General features: G+C 46.7%; 1 protein-coding gene across 1 annotated transcript in view; it reads left to right on the top strand.

Moving 5' to 3' along the window:
- Window positions 1–19746, top strand: part of LOC115093343 (adenylate cyclase type 10-like) — a gene marked incomplete in the record, with an annotated part of 787628 nt that overhangs the window by 446693 nt on the left and 321189 nt on the right. The window contains 2 exon segments of the mRNA XM_029604970.1: window positions 4321–4647; window positions 7785–7829. Coding sequence (XP_029460830.1) covers window positions 4321–4647; window positions 7785–7829 — 372 coding nt within the window.

A 19746-nucleotide genomic window follows, 5' to 3' on the forward strand; every position in this document is an offset into this window, starting at 1 on the left:
GGCAGAGATAGCGTTGACAAAAAACTTTTTTCAATTTAAGGACCAAATTTACCAACAAAATAAGGGGACTGCGATGGGGGCGACAATGGCCCCGAGTTTGGCGTGCCTGTATATGGACGACTATGAAACATCTAAGATTTATACGTCGGATTGGTCTTCTTTTATTAATTCCTGGTTTCGTTACATTGACGATATTTTCATTATATGGACGGGTACTGATATACAGTTTTATGTATTTTTTGACTGGGTTAATTCTTTGAATCCTCACATTCAATTTAATTACAATATTCATCCCACACATATTTCTTTTTTGGACGTCTCCATTCTCTGGATGGGGGACCATTTTCAGACCTCACTGTACCGTAAAGACACTGATCGGAATACGGTATAATAAAAATAATAAATAAATAATAAATATTTATTATTTATTTATTTATAATAAAAATAATTTTATTTATTTATTAAAATTTTTATTTTTATTTTATTTATTTATTAAAATTTTATTTATTTATTAAAATAAAAATAATTTTATTTATTTTATTTATAATAAAAATAATAAATAAATAAAATAAATAAAATACGTTACTGGCATATAATAGCTGCCATCCTCGGGCTCTTCGTGAGAATATCCCGACGGGGCAATTTCTAAGATTGCGTCGCCTTTGCTCAAACCGCACTGACTTTCTCTCACAAGCTCAAATTCTATCGGCCCGGTTCAAGGCAAGGGGCTATCCTCCTCGGGTCATCAAAAAAGCGTTTAAACGCGCATTATACACGCACCGGGAATGGCTCTTTATATCCCCCACGGCCACTGAGGATACATCGCTGAACTGCATCCTTCCATTCTCTATAGTTGGGAGGACTGTAGTTAACATGATTAAGAGACATTGGGCAGCCCTTTCCCTCAACACTCTGATGCACGGATCACTTCGGTTCACTTTTAAGAGAGGGACTAATTTACGGGACCGACTGGTTCATACAGCAAGTCGCCCTAGTGATCCGAGATCTGATAGGAGGGGTCAGCATTCCCCTTGCGGTCATTGCGCTATGTGTCGACATACAGAACCTCTGAGGGAATTTGTACACCCCAAAACTGGACGGGTATTTAAGCTGTTTTCCAATACTGACTGTACAACTAGAGGGGTGGTCTATGTGGTTAAATGTCCTTGTCCTTTGTTATACGTGGGTAAAACCTCGCGTATGATAAAAACAAGGATTATAGAGCATTGCTGTAATATCAGATCCTCCAGGATTGACGAGCCTCTTGTATCACACTGGCTCCAGGCTGGCCATTCCATCGATGCTCTCTCCTTCCTGGTCCTGGAGGTGGTCGCATGTCCCCAACGAGGGGGAGACTTTTCCGGGATGCTAGGACGGAGAGAGCAGCGCTGGATTTTCACATTGGATTCAGTTTTCCCCAATGGCTTAAACAAGGAGATCGAATGGTACCAATTTTATTAATAGCCTATTAATTCGACATGTGTGTGGCTGTGCGCTCTGGCGTTCTCCAGCTTCTCGCGAGAGGTTTTCCTTTCGCGCCTTTTTTCCTTTTAAATGGCTGTCATTGCTATAGGGCGCTCGCGCTCCTGTGATCTCTTTAAAGGTATGTACCTGTTACGTTACATCTGTATATATATATTTCTTGCAGCCTATTTTGTTCCATTCTTGATATGTATCGTTTTATTGTAGATCATAATATACTGCGGTCCCTCCTGATGCAGTTCACACGAAACACGGACCGTGTCGGGGGACAAGTATTTAAAATATTCTTTGTTTACCTGAAGGAGTTGCCGTATTGAATGAACTATGAAAATTCAGTTATATAATAAATACACGTTTGAATTTTGAATGGAACTTCATTTTCTGTCCTGCACCTGTCTAGATGGGTAATTGAAATCTCCCATTATTATTGCACTGCCAAATTGGTTAGCTTCCCTGATTTCTCTAAGCATTTCATCATCTGTCTGACCATTTTGTCCAGGTGGGCGGTAGTATACTCCTATCACTATACTCTTACCCAACACACATGGGATTTCTACCCATATAGATTCTACTGAGCATTTACTCTCTTGTATGATCTTTATCCTGTTGGACTCTATACCCTCCCGGACATAAAGTGCCACACCCCCACCAAGCTGATCTTCCCTATCATTGTGATATAATTTGTACCCTGATATAGCACTGTCCCATTGGTTATCCTCCTTCCACCAAGTCTCTGTGATGCCAATTATGTCAATCTCATCATTTGCTGCTATACACTCTAACTCTCCCATCTTACTTCTTAGACTTCTGGCATTGGCATACAGACATTTCAAAGTGTGTTTTTTGTTTGTATTAACAACCTGCTTTTCAGTTGTTTGGGATAATTTGGAAATCATTAGCTTCTGTGATATTTTGGCACATGGACTACTTTTGCTTTTATTGGAACTTCTCTGTTGGGATTCCCTAACTCTCCTGTTTCATAAGTATCCTTCAAGGTTACATTTCTCCAAACCATGCACTGCTGAGTGACTGTTGGCTTTCCCCCTTGTTCTAGTTTAAAAGCTGCTCTATCTCCTTTTTGAAAGTTAGCCAGCAGCTTGGTTCCACTCTGGTTAAGGTGGAGCCCATCTTTTCGGAAAAGTCTCCCCTTTTTTGGAGGAGAAGTCCAGTAACAGACAGTGACTGCTCTCCTGTTCACTAGGACAGAGTCATGCAGCAGGAGATGCAACTGCAGTTATTAATGACTGTGTCCCAGAGACAGTGACTGCTCTCCTGTTCACTAGGACAGAGTCATGCAGCAGGAGATGCAACTGCAGTTATTAATGACGGTGTCCCAGAGACAGTGACTGCTCTCCTGTTCACTGGGACAGAGTCATTCAGCAGGGGATGCAGCCGTGGTTAATGACAGTGTCCCAGAGACAGTGACTGCTCTCCTGTTCAGTGAGACAGAGTCGTGCAGCAGGGGATGCAGCTGTGATTAATGACAGTGTCCCAGAGACAGTGACTGCTCTCCTGTTCAGTGAGACAGAGTCGTGCAGCAGGGGATGCAGCTTTGGTTAATGACAGTGCCCCAGAGACAGTGACTGCTCTCCTGTTCACTGGGACAGAGTCGTGCAGCAGGGGATGCAGCTGTGATTAATGACAGTGTCCCAGAGACAGTGACTGCTCTCCTGTTCAGTGGGACACAGTCATGCAGCAGGGGATGCAGCTGTGGTTAATGACGGTGTCCCAGAGACAGTGACTGCTCTCCTGTTCAGTGGGACACAGTCATGCAGCAGGGGATGCAGCTGTGGTTAATGACAGTGTCCCAGAGACAGTGACTGCTCCCCTGTTCACTGGGACAGAGTCGTGCAGCAGGGGATGCAGCTGTGGTTAATGACAGTGTCCCAGAGACAGCGACTGCTCCCCTGTTCACTGGGACAGAGTCGTGCAGCAGGGGATGCAGCTGTGGTTAATGACAGTGTCCCAGAGACAGTGACTGCTCTCCTGTTCACTGGGACAGAGTCGTGCAGCAGGGGATGCAGCTTTGGTTAATGACAGTGTCCCAGAGACAGTGACTGCTCTCCTGTTCACTGGGACAGAGTCGTGCAGCAGGGGATGCAGCTTTGGTTAATGACAGTGTCCCAGAGACAGTGACTGCTCTCCTGTTCACTGGGACAGAGTCGTGCAGCAGGGGATGCAGCTTTGGTTAATGACAGTGTCCCAGAGACAGTGACTGCTCTCCAGTGGGACACAGTCAGGTAGCAGAGGATGCAGCTTTGGTTATTAATGACAGTGTCCCAGAGACAGTGACTGCTCCCCTGTTCACTGGGACAGAGTCGTGCAGCAGGGGATGCAGCTTTGGTTAATGACAGTGTCCCAGAGACAGTGACTGCTCTCCTGTTCAGTGGGACACAGTCAGGTAGCAGAGGATGCAGCTTTGGTTATTAATGACAGTGTCCCAGAGACAGTGACTGCTCCCCTGTTCACTGGGACAGAGTCGTGCAGCAGGGGATGCAGCTTTGGTTAATGACAGTGTCCCAGAGACAGTGACTGCTCTCCTGTTCAGTGGGACACAGTCAGGCAGCAGAGGATGCAGCTGCAGTTATATATGGTGTCCCAGCAGCAGTGGCTAGGCCTCATTTACTATGCTAAAGGAAGGAGATACATTGCATTCTGTATGTTCCCCTGTGTGCAGGTGAATATTTTGAAATGCTTTGTCTGGATTTATCTTCTTGTTAGAGTGCAATGGACTGAAAATTAAAACAGTAAGAAAAGAGCCAGAGGAAGGAGAATGAAGGAGGGGGTGGGAAGGCCGTTCATTCCTGAGTCTCTAATAAGTCTGTGTCCTGTTTTTAGAACTGGATGAAGCATCTGAATTTCAAAAATCTTGGCCGTGCAGAATGATGCGATTCTGCACCCCCTTACTTCAGGAGACAACCTATGAGCTCTGGCTGAGGGAGCAGATAAAGACTCTGCACTTCAAGTGCACCAACTTCCTGGAGATGGACTCACACAAGTGTAGCAGCTGTGGTGGCGGGGACTTCATCTTTGGTCATTACCTGACTATGGACATCTTCCCTGTTGAGTTAAAGCAGAGCATATGGGAGTTTGAGGAAAGCATCCATGAGAGCCCGTCTGCGACAACACAGGTCACAACAGCTCTTAGTCCTATCATAGAGAAAGGTAAACCTCTGGGGACCACGCAAGCTCAGAGCCATTAGGTGTCCACTCCAAAACTCTACTAATGCACCTAAGTCCTGACTTGCAGTGCCCCCTTGGACTCAGACTCTCACAAACAGCACTGCCAATTCACTCTCTTTGTGCCGAGCACTGCCCCCTGCATTTCCAGGGTTGTTTTGGTGTGGGAGGTTTACTATATTGGCAGTTTTTAAAAATATAGATTGCAGGATGGAGCTGGGCTTTATTTCATAGGACCAGGACAGTTACTGAATGAATCTGGGGGACGGCAGCCAAAAAATTAGCACTGGGCCCTGACTGTTCCACTTCTGAGACACTCACACACACACAGCTCTGCCAATGCACCTCCCTCCTGCCCTGCAGCACCCCCTGCTGTTCCAGCACTGAGACCCCTCCCCTCACATACACACAGCTCTGACAATGCACCTCCCTCCTGCCCTGCAGCACCCCTGCTGTTCTAGCACTGAGACCTCTCCCCTCACATACACACAGCTCTGCCAATGCACCTCACTCCTGCCCTGCAGCACCCCCTGCTGTTCCAGCACTGAGACCTCTCCCCTCACATACACACAGCTCTGACAATGCACCTCCCTCCTGCCCTGCAGCACCCCCTGCTGTTCCAGCACTGAGACCCCTCCCCTCACATACACACAGCTCTGCCAATGCACCTCACTCCTGCCCTGCAGCACCCCCTGCTGTTCCAGCACTGAGACCCCTCCCCTCACATACACACAGCTCTGACAATGCACCTCCCTCCTGCCCTGCAGCACCCCCTGCTGTTCCAGCACTGAGACCCCTCCCCTCACATACACACAGCTCTGACAATGCACCTCCCTCCTGCCCTGCAGCACCCCCTGCTGTTCCAGCACTGAGACCCCTCCCCTCACATACACACAGCTCTGACAATGCACCTCCCTCCTGCCCTGCAGCATCCCCTGCTGTTCCAGCACTGAGACCTCTCCCCTCACATACACACAACTCTGCCAATCCACCTCCCTCCTGCCCTGCAGCACCCCCTGCTATTCCAGTACTGAGACCTCTCCCCTCACATACACACAGCTCTGCCAATGCACCTCCCTCCTGCCCTGCAGCATCCCCTGCTGTTCCAGCACTGAGACCTCTCCCCTCACATACACACAGCTCTGACAATGCACCTCCCTCCTGCCCTGCAGCACCCCCTGCTATTCCAGTACTGAAACCCCTCCCCTCACATACACACAGCTCTGACAATGCACCTCCCTCCTGCCCTGCAGCACCCCCTGCTGTTCCAGCACTGAGACCCCTCCCCTCACATACACACAGCTCTGACAATGCACCTCCCTCCTGCCCTGCAGCACCCCCTGCTATTCCAGTACTGTGACCCCTCCCCTCACGTACACACAGCTCTGACAATGCACCTCCCTCCTGCCCTGCAGCACCCCCTGCTATTCCAGTACTGTGACCCCTCCCCTCACATACACACAGCTCTGACAATGCACCTCCCTCCTGCCCTGCAGCACCCCCTGCTATTCCAGTACTGAGACCCCTCCCCTCACATACACACAGCTCTGACAATGCACCTCCCTCCTGCCCTGCAGCACCCCCTGCTGTTCCAGCACTGAGACCCTTCCCCTCACATACACACAGCTCTGACAATGCACCTCCCTCCTGCCCTGCAGCACCCCCTGCTATTCCAGTACTGTGACCCCTCCCCTCACGTACACACAGCTCTGACAATGCACCTCCCTCCTGCCCTGCAGCACCCCCTGCTATTCCAGTACTGTGACCCCTCCCCTCACGTACACACAGCTCTGACAATGCACCTCCCTCCTGCCCTGCAGCACCCCCTGCTATTCCAGTACTGTGACCCCTCCCCTCACGTACACACAGCTCTGACAATGCACCTCCCTCCTGCCCTGCAGCACCCCCTGCTGTTCTAGCACTGAGACCTCTCCCCTCACATACACACAGCTCTGACAATGCACCTCCCTCCTGCCCTGCAGCACCCCCTGCTGTTCCAGTACTGAGACCCCTCCCCTCACATACACACAGCTCTGACAATGCACCTCCCTCCTGCCCTGCAGCACCCCCTGCTGTTCCAGTACTGAGACCCCTCCCCTCACATACACACAGCTCTGCCAATGCACCTCCCTCCTGCCCTGCAGCACCCCCTGCTGTTCCAGCACTGAGACCCCTCCCTCACATACACACAGCTCTGCCAATGCACCTCCCTCCTGCCCTGCAGCACCCCCTGCTGTTCCAGTACTGAGACCCCTCCCCTCACATACACACAGCTCTGACAATGCACCTCCCTCCTGCCCTGCAGCACCCCCTGCTGTTCCAGCACTGAGACCTCTCCCCTCACATACACACAGCTCTGCCAATGCACCTCCCTCCTGCCCTGCAGCACCCCCTGCTGTTCCAGTACTGAGACCCCTCCCTTCACATACACACAGCTCTGACAATGCACCTCCCTCCTGCCCTGCAGCACCCCCTGCTGTTCCAGCACTGAGACCCCTCCCCTCACATACACACAGCTCTGACAATGCACCTCCCTCCTGCCCTGCAGCACCCCCTGCTGTTCCAGCACTGAGACCCCTCCCCTCACATACACACAGCTCTGCCAATGCACCTCCCTCCTGCCCTGCAGCACCCCCTGCTGTTCCAGCACTGAGACCCCTCCCCTCACATACACACAGCTCTGACAATGCACCTCCCTCCTGCCCTGCAGCACCCCCTGCTGTTCCAGCACTGAGACCCCTCCCCTCACATACACACAGCTCTGACAATGCACCTCCCTCCTGCCCTGCACATCCCTGCTATTCCACCACTAAGAAACACTCAGCTCTACCAATGCATCTCACTTCAGCTCATGCTGCATTCCCTGTTATTCCAGCACTGTGTTCCCTCATCCCTCACATACAGAGCTCTGTCAATGCTCCTCACACCTGCCCCACAGCATCCTCTGCTATTCTTATACTGAGATTCACACACACACACACACACACACACACACACACACACACACAGAGCTCTGAAAATTCACCTCACTCCTGTCCTGCAGCACCCCTTGCTATTCTGGTACTGAATAATGATGTTGTTTTCTTTCTTATCTCACTGATGATTTTGTTCCTATATTGCAGAGAATGAATTGGAGGCTGAGGAAGAGCCTTTGTTTGTGGAAGAAGGTAACAGATTGCCCATTGTATTGTATGAAAGACAGTCAGGCACTAGTACTGTAAAATGGCCCAAGCTCCTTGAACACCAGTATGATTGATAACAGAGACCCTCTCTCTGTTCGAGGGAGAAGGATCAATTCTTGAATTCATAAACTGTGCAGTTTGCTTGTATCACATTCAGTGCGGAGAAACTCTAACCAATCAGAAGTTAGACCTCAAAGGCATTAATCTTTAGCATTTTAAAAGAATAAATTTATTTATTTATTTAAAAAATGTATCACCTGCAGTATTCAAGCTTACATACACAATTTAAACATCATAATTTGACACAAACATTCAAAGAAAAGCCATAAGCCTGTTACAGAGGGCTCCATAAAGACAACATTTTGGTCTAGTGGTTAGAGCAATGGCCTATGAACCTGAGAGCCAGGGTTCACATTCTGATTCTCTCACTGACACTCACTGGGAGATAAAGTGGGCATGTCACTCTATCTCCCATTAGACTGTAATCTCTATGGTGCAGGGATTTGTCAACATTGTACTGTGCTGCATACATCCAGTAGTGCTATAAAAATAAACAGTATTATTGATATGTCTCATTGGTATTGCCCTGTCTCAGTTCTGCTCTGATAGGCAGACATAAGTGGGGGAAATGTTAGTAATGAGTTCCTTTATAGGTTATTCCCTCTCCTTAAATCTCCATGTCATAAATGTAATCCATCAGTGCTCCTTAACGATAATGTGTTAGATGAGAACAATTAATTATTTTATAAGATCAGAGGAACTCAACTCAGGCAGAGATATATTCTTTAAAAGAATATGATTTTTATTTTACATTAGGAAAGTATATTATTGATGAAGTCATGTCATAGATACAGAAAGATAGATAAAAGATGATTGTCTTACCATATATGAGTTACTTTCAAAAGTCTGGTCTCACTAAAGCACCAAAGCTTTAGTGTGCATATCTTATTTAAAACTGCAAAGGCAATAGAATCAAAGTTGATATATATTTTCAATATTTATATATTGTAATAAGCTTTAATATATTTTATATATATATAAAAGTATTCTTCATTAAAAAGGACATAATTTCAATATAGGTCAAGATATATGCTCAAAATTTAACTATTAAAATTCATGGATCATGAATAATATTTAATAATACCTTGCTTTTGCCTTGCTATTCAAATATATAATAATATATAATTATAGATAGAAGCATTTATTTATATATTAAAAGAAAACCTTATCTCTTTACATATTTATGATTAAAACTCTATAAGCTATTATAGGTGTACCTATTATAGGTGTACCTGTTTTAAAAGCTCTAGAGCAGGGGTCGGGAACCCATGGCTCGCGAGCCAGATATGGCTCTTTTGAGGGCTGCATCTGGCTCGCAGACAAGTGTCGCCATACTTCGCGGTTCCCCGCTGACCCAGCTGCTCCCCGGTCCTCCGCCGCCCGGGCTTAAAATGCTGTCAGCTCGGGCGGAACGCGGCAGGACAGCTGGAGTCAGCGGCACCGGCGTGCTCTCTTCTCCCCCCCCCGCGGCCCGGAAGAGGAAGTGGAGAGCATCGGGTGCCTGCGCGGGAATAAGAGACCACACTAGCGTGGTCTCTTCTTCCGCGCAGGCACCCGATGCTCACCACTTCCTCTTCCGGGCCGCGGGGGGGAGGAGAAGAGAGCACGCCGACTGGAGTCATCCGGGTGCCTGCGCGGGAGTCATCGGGTGTCAGCCGGGTGCCAGCGCTGGAGTCATCGGGTGCCTGCGCGGGAAGACCCGCGCAGGCACGCTAGTGTCCGATGGGAAGAAGACTGCAGCGCGGCTCGGAGGAAAATGAAAATCTTCAACCGCGGCCGATGGGACTCCGCCTTCGCCTCCGCGAGGGCTGAAAATGAAGGAGGTTAGCGTTGGGAGGTGGCTGCTGCTGCCGCGAGTTCCCGGGGGGGGGGGGGGGGGGGGAGAGAGAGAGTGAATGAATGAGCGAGCAAGCATGTGTGTTTGAGATCCTGTGTGTGTGAGTGAGAGATTGCATGTATGTGAATGATTGAGAGCCTGTATATGTGAAAGAGAGTATGTCTGTGATTGAGATCCTGCCTGTGAGAGAGAGAGCATGAATGTAAGTTTACCATTGGGAACCTGTATGTGTAAGTTTGTAATTGAAAACCTGTTTGTTTGAAAGAGTATGTATGTATGATTGAGATCCTTTGTGTGTGAGAGAGATCATGTGTATGTATGATTAAGAGCCTGTGTGTATAAGTAAGAGAGAGATCATGTGTGTCTGTGTCTGATTGACAGCTGGTTTAGGTGATGGAGCATGTGAGTATGTGATTGAGAGCCTGTGTTTAAATGAGAGAGAGAGACCATGTGTGTCTGTGTGATTGAGAGCTGATTTAGGTGAGGGAGCATGTGAGTATGTGATTGAGAGCCTGTGTTTAAATGAGAGAGAGAGACCATGTGTGTATGTGTGTGATTGAGAGCTGATTTAGGTGAGGGAGCATGTGAGTATGTGATTGAGAGCCTGTGTGTAAATGAGAGAAAGAGAGGACATGTTTGTAAGCATGTGAATGAGAGTCTGTGTGTGAGAGAAAAAGACAGCATGTATTTATGTGATTGAAAGCCTGTGTGTGTGTAAGCGTGAAAAGATAGACAGCATGTGTGTAAATGTGTAATTAAGAGCCTATATAAGTGAGAGAGAAAAAACATTTGTATATGTGAGTGACTGAGAGCATGTGTGTATAGGTGTGTCATTGAGAGCCAGTGTGAGAGAGAGCGCTGTATGTGACTGAGAGAGGAGAAAGTTCCAAGCAAACCACCCCACCTCCTGCTAATTCAGAACAATCTCAGGACACCTGGATATCAAACGTTCCCAGGTATGCAGAGCAAAAAAATTTTTGTATCCTTATTATTTTTCATTACTGGATCTTTGTGTCTGCTATTTTGAAATATTTTGTTGGTATCTGGAAATGTTTTATATGAGTTTTTAATTATTGGATATTCCACTCATCAGCTGTTTCGAAATATGTTCTTTTTGTTAGTACAGTTTTACTGCTGATGATTTTATATTTCTTGATTTGTTTTATAAGGATGTGTGATGTTTCTTTTTTCCTTTGTTACACTGCATACAGAGACTCTGGCTTGTTGCAGTTTCCAATTCAGTTTTTGTCTGCATGCTTCTTGTTATGCGTTTTGGTCTCTTTATTCTATGTTAGGTGAGGGACAGCACGTGATTCAGGTGAGGTTTTCTGCTGGCGTGTAGTTTCTGTGTAGGACTCTATAGCAGCCTGACTTGGTCCGTTTTCCTAATAGGAGATGTATTGGTGTCTTAAGGCCTGGTGTAATATTTTCAGAGACTTATTGTACTTTAAAAGTGTGATCTTACATAAAATGCACACATTTACTTGTATTTAGTTTTAAACATATTGTATGGCTCTCATGGAATTACATTTTAAAATATGTGGCGTTTATGGCTCTCTCAGCCAAAAAGGTTCCTGACCCCTGCTCTAGAGGAATGGAACAACTCCCCTATGAGGAAAGACTAAAGAGGTTAGGACTTTTTAGCTTGGAGAAGAGACGACTGAGGGGGGATATGATAGAGATGTTTAAAATCATGAGAGGTCTAGAACGGATAGATGTGAATCGGTTATTTACTCTTTCGGATAGTAGAAAGACTAGGGGGCACTCCATGAAGTTAGCATGGGGCACATTTAAAACTAATCTGAGAAAGTTCTTTTTACTCAACGCACAATTAAACTCTGGAATTTGTTGCCAGAGGATGTGGTTAGTGCAGTTAGTATAGCTGTGTTTAAAAAAAGGATTGGATAAGTTCTTGGAGGAGAAGTCCATTACCTGCTATTAAGTTCACTTAGGGGCGGATTTTAAGAGCCCTGCGCGCCGGTGCGCCTATTTTACATAGGCCTACCGGCGTGCGCAGAGCCCTGGGACTCGCGTAAGTCCCGGGGTTTTCCGAGGGGGACGTGTCGGGGGCAGGCCCGATCCGCGCGGCGTTTTCGGGGCGGGACGTAGCGTTTCGGGGGCGGGTCCGGGGGCATGGTTACGGCCTGGGGCGGTCCGGGGGCATGGCCACGCCCTCCGGACCCGCCCCCAGGTTGCGTCCTGGCGCGCTAGCGGCCCGCTGGCGCGCGGGGATTTACGTCTCCCTCCGGGAGGCGTAAATCCCCCGACAAAGGTAAGGGGGGGGTTTAGACAGGGCCGGGGGGGTGGGTTAGGTAGGGAAAAGGAGGGGAAGGTGAGGGGAGGGCAAAAGAAAGTTCCCTCCGAGGCCGCTCCGATTTCGGAGCGGCCTCGGAGGGAACGGAGGTAGGCTGCGCGGCTCGGCGCGCGCCGGCTATACGGAATTGGTAGCCTTGCGCGCGCCGATCCAGGATTTTAGCGGATACGTGCAGCTACGCGCGTATCTACTAAAATCCAGCGTACTTTTGTTCGTGCCTGGTGTGCGAACAAAAGTACGCGCTCGCGCAAATTTATAAAATCTACCCCCATATGTATTAAGTTTGCTCTAAAGTTATGAATGTTAATTTTGTAAACTGTTGTGATCTTGATATGGAATGATGGTATATAAAATGTCTAAATAGTGCCCTACAATTGAAAAAATGTAGAATGAGCATGTTGATGACTATTACTCTTGAGTAGGGCTCAGATTTCATTGTGCACTTGCAAAAATAATCTGCCTGCATAGTCAGTTCTCTGATCCACATGATCAATTATTTGTGATGAAACACAAATTTTTCTTCATCAGGAAAAATAGGGAATTTTACTCAAGTAGCAAAGAGGAGAACTGTAAGAAACATCTAAAATCCAAATCCAAATCTAATCCAGTCAGCCTGGGATGCGCTTGCATTCAGAGTGGGCTTACCACCGGACTCCATATTATAAGGAGAGGATAATGCAGTCCTGGTAACACCATTGCATACCTGCAGAATTTAAATACAGCAAAGGGCTGTGAGAAAGGTTGTTTCATATTGAAATGGTTTGTGGTACTAACCAGGTTACCTTGTTTTTCTGACTATAATCATTAACTAACCACCAACCACCTTATTTAAATATCACAGTAACACAAAAATATGGTTCCCTATACGTACCTGGATCAGTCCAGACCATGGGTTATGCCTCCCTTTCAGCAGGTGGAGACAGAGAAAAACTTGAAAGGCACCCTCACTTAACCTGGTGCGCCTCCTGCATCTCTTCAGTATTTCTCTGTCTCCAGCAGAAAGAGGTGGTGCAAACCCTGCAATCTTTCCCTGTTTCTGGGGTGTAGGCTATCCCTTGAAATAATTAAGAGTGAACAAGCTATATAAAGTTTTGAATCACGGAAGTTTAAAAAAAAAAAAAAGAAGATTCTTACCTTGAAAACAGTGTTTTGGTGGCTATATTTTATTTATTTTTATTTGAAACTTTTTTTATGCCGACATTCGTTTGCACATCACATTGGTTTACATGGAACAGGTAAAATATAACGTTAAAGAATTACATGGAACAGGAAGTAAAATAACATTGATAATGCATGCAAAAAGGAAAAGAACATCTCAAATCCATAATAGGGGATAACAAAATTAAAACAAGGTTGTTAAATAAACATAGTATGTAAATGTAATGGGGAGAGGAAAAAGACGAGTAGCAGGAAGGAAAGAGCGATGAATAAGATTTGAACAGGAGGATTATATAATGTACTGTGGAGAGGACAATGGAAAGGGGAGGGGATTATATAAAGGCCTGTTTGAAAAGCAAGGTTTGTAGGTTTTTTTTTAAAATTTCTGGATGCAATGTTCCAGGCGAAGGTTGGTGGGCATAGAGTTCCAGATTGAAGGTCCTGCAATAGATAGTGCATGTTCTTTCGAAGAGATAAGATGGGTAAGTTTAGGCGAGGGTGTGTGTAAGGTTCCTTTATAGGCAGATCTGGTGGGTCTATTCAAGGTATGGAAGTGAAGGGAGTCATTTAGCCAGTGAAAGTTTTGGTTGTGTAGTGTCTTGTGTATGATTGTGAGACTCTTATAGAGAATTCTGAAAGAGATTGAGAGCCAGTGGAGGTTTCTAAGGGTAAGTGTGATATGATCTTTTCTGCGAGTGTTAGTGAGGACTCTAACGGCAGCATTATGTAACATTTGGAGTGATTTGATGGTAGTTGTGGGGAGGCCTAGAAGTAGGGTGTTACAGTAATCGATTTTGGAGAATATTTTGATCTGAAGGACCGTACAGAAATCATTGAAATGGAGGAGGGGTCTTAGTTTTTTTAGAACATGAAGTTTGTAATAGCATTCCTTCATAGTAGAGTTATTGAATTTTTTTAGGTTCAGTTGGTTATCTAATATGATGCCTAGATCTCATACATGTTGAGAGATAGATTTTGAAGGGGGAAAGGAGTTGATGTCAGAAGGGGTCATGGTATTAACGTGAGGTGAAATGATAAGGAGTTCAGTTTTGGATGTATTAAGAGCGAGATTAAGATTTGTGAGGAGATGGTTAATCGATGTGAGACAGTTTTCCCAGGTCTTGAGGGATTTGGAAATAGATTCTGTAATGGGGATAAGGATTTGGACGTCATCCGCGTAAATGAAGTGAGACCTAGATTGGCAAGGAGTTGGCATAGGGGCAGCAAATTAAAATTGAAAAGAGTAGAGGAAAGAGGAAGAGCCTTGGGGTACGCCTCGGGTTAAATTGATGGATTTAGATTCACTATTACTTATTCTGACCTTGTAGTGTCTATTATCCAGGTAAGATTCAAACCAGCAAAGGGCGGTTCTTGTAATGCCAATTCCGGTGAGTCAGTTTAGTAGAATGTTGTGGCTGATGGTGTCAATGGCAGATGATATATCTAGCTTTGCAAGTATGTAAGAGTGGCCATTATCTAATCCTTTGAGGAGAGTGTCCGTGAGGGAGATTAGGAGGGTTTCAGTGCTGAAAAAATTGCGGAAACCAAATTGGGAGGGGAATAAAATATTGTGTTTTTCTAAGTGATCAGAGAGTTGGAGGTTGACTACTTTTTCCATAAGTTTGATAAATAGGGTAGGTTTGAGATTGGTCGAAAGTTGGCAGGTTCTGCTGGGTCGAGGTTAGGTTTCTTTAGTATAGGTTTGACAATAGCTTGTTTTAATGAGGCAGGGACATTTCCAAGAGTGAGGGAACAGTTGATGATTTCAGCTAGGGGTTTGGCTATTATGTTTGGGATCGTTGTGGGGATGGTATCAGATGGATGTGATGAAGGTTTTATTTTCTTTAGGATTGATTCTATTTCGGAGGAGGAGGCGGTCTCGAAGGAGTCCAGGGTAGCATTAGGGTTTTTTGGGAGGGCACTGGTGTAAGGGGTGGATGGTGGAAAATTTAACATAAGTTTAGAAATTTTGTCATTGAAAAAGTGGGCAAGGTCATCACATTTGATTTTGGAGTCTTTGTCATATATGGGAGGGGGGGAAGTTTTAGTAAGATCAGAGATATAAGAGAAGAGGGCTTTGGCATTGTATTGAAAGTTGTGAATTTTAAGAGCGTAGAAGTCTTGTTTGGTTTTAAGGATAGTAGTTCTGTAGATGTGAAGGGAGGATTTGAATGAGGCCAGTTGGGTAGGAGAGGGATCTTTGTGCCATTTCTTTTCGTTGATTCTTAGGTCGGGTTTAAGTTTTTTTAGTTCAGATGAGTACCAAGGTTTTTTGGTATTGTGAGAAGGGTTTAGTTCTTTAGTGGTTAAAGGGCAGATTTTGTTAGCAATGTTGTTAGTGATATTATTCCAAGTGGTGAGGGCAGATTCAGCATTTGATAGGTCAAGTTTATCAGAGGGGTTAGTGAGGGAATTAATTAAGTCGTCTTTGGTGCAGGGTTTTCTGAAATGGATAGTATTGTTGTGTGTGGGATGAGAAATATCTATTTTCTTTATGGATAGTTTGGTTTTTATGAGTGAGTGGTCAGACCAAGGGACAGGGGTGCAGGAGGGAGTATCGGCAGAGAGAATGTGTGAATTTATAAAGATTAAATCTAGGGAGTGACCTGCTTTGTGTGTGGGTAGGTTATAATTTTCTTAAAGCCCATAGCAGTAATTGTTACGATTCCTGCCCGCGGAGCTACCCTCTGCGAGCAGGCCTCTCACCTCAGACGCCACCAGCGGTGCTCTTCTTGTGGCAGGATGCCTCCGACTCTGTCCTCCGTGGCCTGGGGCTGTGCCCATCTTCGGCCCTGCACTGCAGGGCTGAACTGCCGGGAGCTTCTCCTCGCAGCCATTGCCACTTCGGCTCCCCGACGCTCCTCTTCGCGGCCTGGAGCCGCCGCCGGCCAGCCTTTGCAGCAGGGAGCCGCGACATCATCAGTTGCATCCTCATCTGGCAGCCTGGAGGCTGTCCCATAGCCTGCCTGCCTTCCCCTGCTCCTTTGCGTCTGCGAGTAGGGGGACACCGCTGTCCCTGGTGCTGTTTCTTCTTCTGCTTCAGCCTTCCTTAGGCGCTGGCGCGCACCTCTTCACTGTATTTAAAGGGCCACCAACAGGAAGTGATGGTGGTCCCACCTGACGACGTCTTCCTGCTTCAGCCCTATAAAAGGGATTCCTCTTCAGTCACTCCTGGCCTTCGGATCGGGTTCCACAGTCGTCTATGTCTTCTGACCGGTCCAGGTCCTCCGTGGTCATCTTCTGCTTTGACAGCTTCATCTCCATGTTCCAGATGTCCTTCATCCAGGTCTTCAGTCATCTCCATGTTACAGATGTTCTTCGTCCAGATCTTCAGTTGTCTTCAGTTCCTGATGTCCTCTGTCCCTGTCGTCAGATGTCTTCGTGTTCCCGGTGCCTGATGTTCTGGTCTTCTGCTCTCTCAATGTTCCTGATGTCCTCGCCTTCATCTCTGCCTCCATGCCTTGGTTTCCAGATGTCCATCTTCCTGGCGTACCGCTGTCGTGGTCCGTGACCAGTCCCACGGGTGGGCTGTGTAGGGCACCTCACAGTACAAGGCCATCCTCATCTCCGCAGCGCAACCCTCTGGAAGACTTCCTGCTTCAGTCCGTTGTTTTTAATCCTTGAGAATTGAATCCTGCTTCAGTCTTGTCCCAGTCTTCAGAGCCTATTGCAACCCTGCGTCTGTCCATGTCAAGTTTCTGTTTGAACCTGCTCTGAGCCTGGCGTGGTCCGCGACCAGACCCGCGGGTGGACTGTGTAGGGCACGCTGCATCACAGTCTCGAACCAGTTCTTGACCCTTGCTTCAGCCCTCGTCTACAGTGTCTCGCTTCAGCCCTCATCTACAGTGTCTTTGCTTCAGCCCTCATCTGTGATGTCTTCGCTTCAGCCATCATCTATGATGTTTTTGCTCCAGTCCTAATCCAAAGTCTTCTGTGTTCTAAGGACTCAGTCTGCCCTCGTCCTCTGTCCGGCCTGCCTCCTATTGCCGTACCCAGCAGCAGGTCCGAAAGGGCTTGGAATGGTCGGAGGACTGTTCATCGATCAACATTGCATTGTTGGTCATGCTGGGGTGTGCAGGTCAGACCTAGGACCCCTGTTCTTGCCTCAGCCTTGTCCTGTTCTTGTTACCCATGCTCTCACCAGCTCACCTCCCGTGGTGTCTTGGGGCTCCTCCCTGGGTCATGCCGTGGCTCAAGGGCTCACACCACCTGCTTAAGAGACGACCGCGCCCCTGTGCCTATAACCATAGCCAAAGGCCTCCCAGCCCTCAGTCCATAACAACTGCCGGAGGATGCGCTCATAACAGTAATGGAGACTAAAATGGCTTCACAGATGGGGGATAGAGGGATGGAGTCTATGTGGAGGTTAAAATCACCAAGAATAATGCCTGGGATGTCCATATCTATGTTGTTGGCTATAAATTCGATGAGGGGGGAGGCGTTGTTATCGAGGAGACCTGGGGGGGTGAAGACTAGGCATACTGGTAGTTGTGATGATTTGAAATGACCAATTTCAAATCTGGGTGAGATGTTAACGGTCTGGGAAATTAGTCTAAGGTCTTTCATGGCTGCTAGTAGGAGACCTCCTCCTCTTTTTTTGAGCCTTGGTATCGAAATGATGCCATATAAATGTGTAGGGAGTTGGTTTAAGAGAACTAGCTCTGCTTGTTTGAGCCAAGTTTCGGTTATGGCACAGATGTGGACTGGCAGTCAAGCAGTATGTCATTAAGAATGGGAGTCTTTTTAACTAGGGTTGGGAGTTGAAGAGTATAAGAGAGAAGGCTGTGAGGCCAAGAAACTGTGTGAGAGGGGATAACATGATTGGTAAAAGGGATCGTGGGTGAGAGCTAGTAATGGTTAAAAGAGGTTTTCTGTATTTGTGAGTGTGATGTTTGAGTATAGGAATAGGGCGTGCTAGCATGTTTGGTTGATGGGGGAGGTGTAAAGACTGAGGAGGGAATGTTGGTAGGGATTACAATGAAGAGGAGAAAGTGTGGTAGGGGGTGGCAGAAATAACGAAGAGAGGGGTTTGAGGGATAGGGAGGAAAGATGAGGAGGGCGAAGAGCAATTAGGCGGTGAGTGAGGGAGCAACGTTCTTGCAAGGGGAAAAAATTTAGGCAGTTACTAATAGAAAGAGAGTTATTCGAGGCTGAGGGAAGAGAGAGAGAGAGATGGTGCAGCTTCAGGGGTTGTACAAAGGGGCACACCAAGGGGGCTGGCTCCTTGGTCGCGCAAAGCCTAAGGTCGGGGCCTTGCTTTAAGGGCGATCCCAGTTGCAGACGGTGACGTTGGAGGGTGGGCAGGCCTCGGGTCTGGTCATGGAATCTGTCTGAAGAGGCAATTCTGAGGGATGAACGAGGCGGGTCGCGGCAGCTCCTATATATGCTCAGCTTGCAGAATTTCTGAATTACAGGCTGTCTCTTGTAGGAACCTTTTCTGAGGATCTCTGATTCGGAGGTGTCTCTTCGAACTGTTCCATCTTTTCTGCCTAAAGTGGCATCCTCTTTTCATTTAAGTCAATCAGTTGAGCTTCCTGCCTTTCCTAATTTATCGAACGATATACAACACGCACGAGAGCTTCGTCGGTTAGATGTTCGGCGATCTTTTTACGTTTTTTGGAAATCACAAACTCTTTCAGACTCTCAGATTTTTTATTTGTCCTATGGAGTGGCCCCAGAAAGGATCATAAGGCGTCTAAAATGATGATTACAAGATGGTTGAGAGAAGCCATTTCCTCTGTATACATTTGCAAAGGCAGACCTGTTCCTGAGGGCCTGAAGGCCCATTCTATCTGCTCTCAGGCAGCTTCATGGGCTGAATGCCAGTTGGTATCTCCTCAGGAGATTTGCAGAGCGGCTACTTAGAAGACACTCCACACATTTCCTCGCCACTACCATTCGGACATTCAGGCGCCGGGAGATTTTGGCAGTGGCGTATTGTGAACGGGACTCGCGAGGTCCCACCCGGTTTAGGGAAGCTTTGGTACATCCCATGGTCTGGACTGATCCGGGTATATACAGGGAAAAGAAAATTGGTTCTTACCTGATAATTTTCGTTCCTGTAGTACTATGGATCAGTCCACACGCTGCCCAAAGACTAGGAGTGGGTAACAGGGGAATCTGTAAAGTCCGCGTGTGCATATTCAGGTTGTTATTGCAGCATACTAAGAAAGAAAGCTACTTTTATATGTTTATATGTTCGTTCTTGCAGTTCTGTTCTTGCTTGATTCATTGCTAGTACTATTCTGCTTTGATACTCTATATACTGAAGGGATGCAGGAGGCGCACCAGGTTAAATGAGGGTGCCTTTCAAGTTTTTCTCTGTCTCCACTTGCTGGAAGGGAGGCATAACCCATGGTCTGGACTGATCCGTGGTACTACAGGAATGAAAATTATCAGGTAAGAACCAATTTTCTTTTATAAATTTTTTTTAAGAAAATTTTTTTTCCACTTAAAAAACAGACTATCAAAATAATTATCAAATTTGAATACACTACTTGCCACTTCAAAAAATAGTTTTCCAATAAAGTTGC

The sequence above is a fragment of the Rhinatrema bivittatum genome, chromosome 6, assembly GCF_901001135.1.
Source record: "Rhinatrema bivittatum chromosome 6, aRhiBiv1.1, whole genome shotgun sequence".
In the NCBI taxonomy this organism is placed as follows: domain Eukaryota; kingdom Metazoa; phylum Chordata; class Amphibia; order Gymnophiona; family Rhinatrematidae; genus Rhinatrema; species Rhinatrema bivittatum.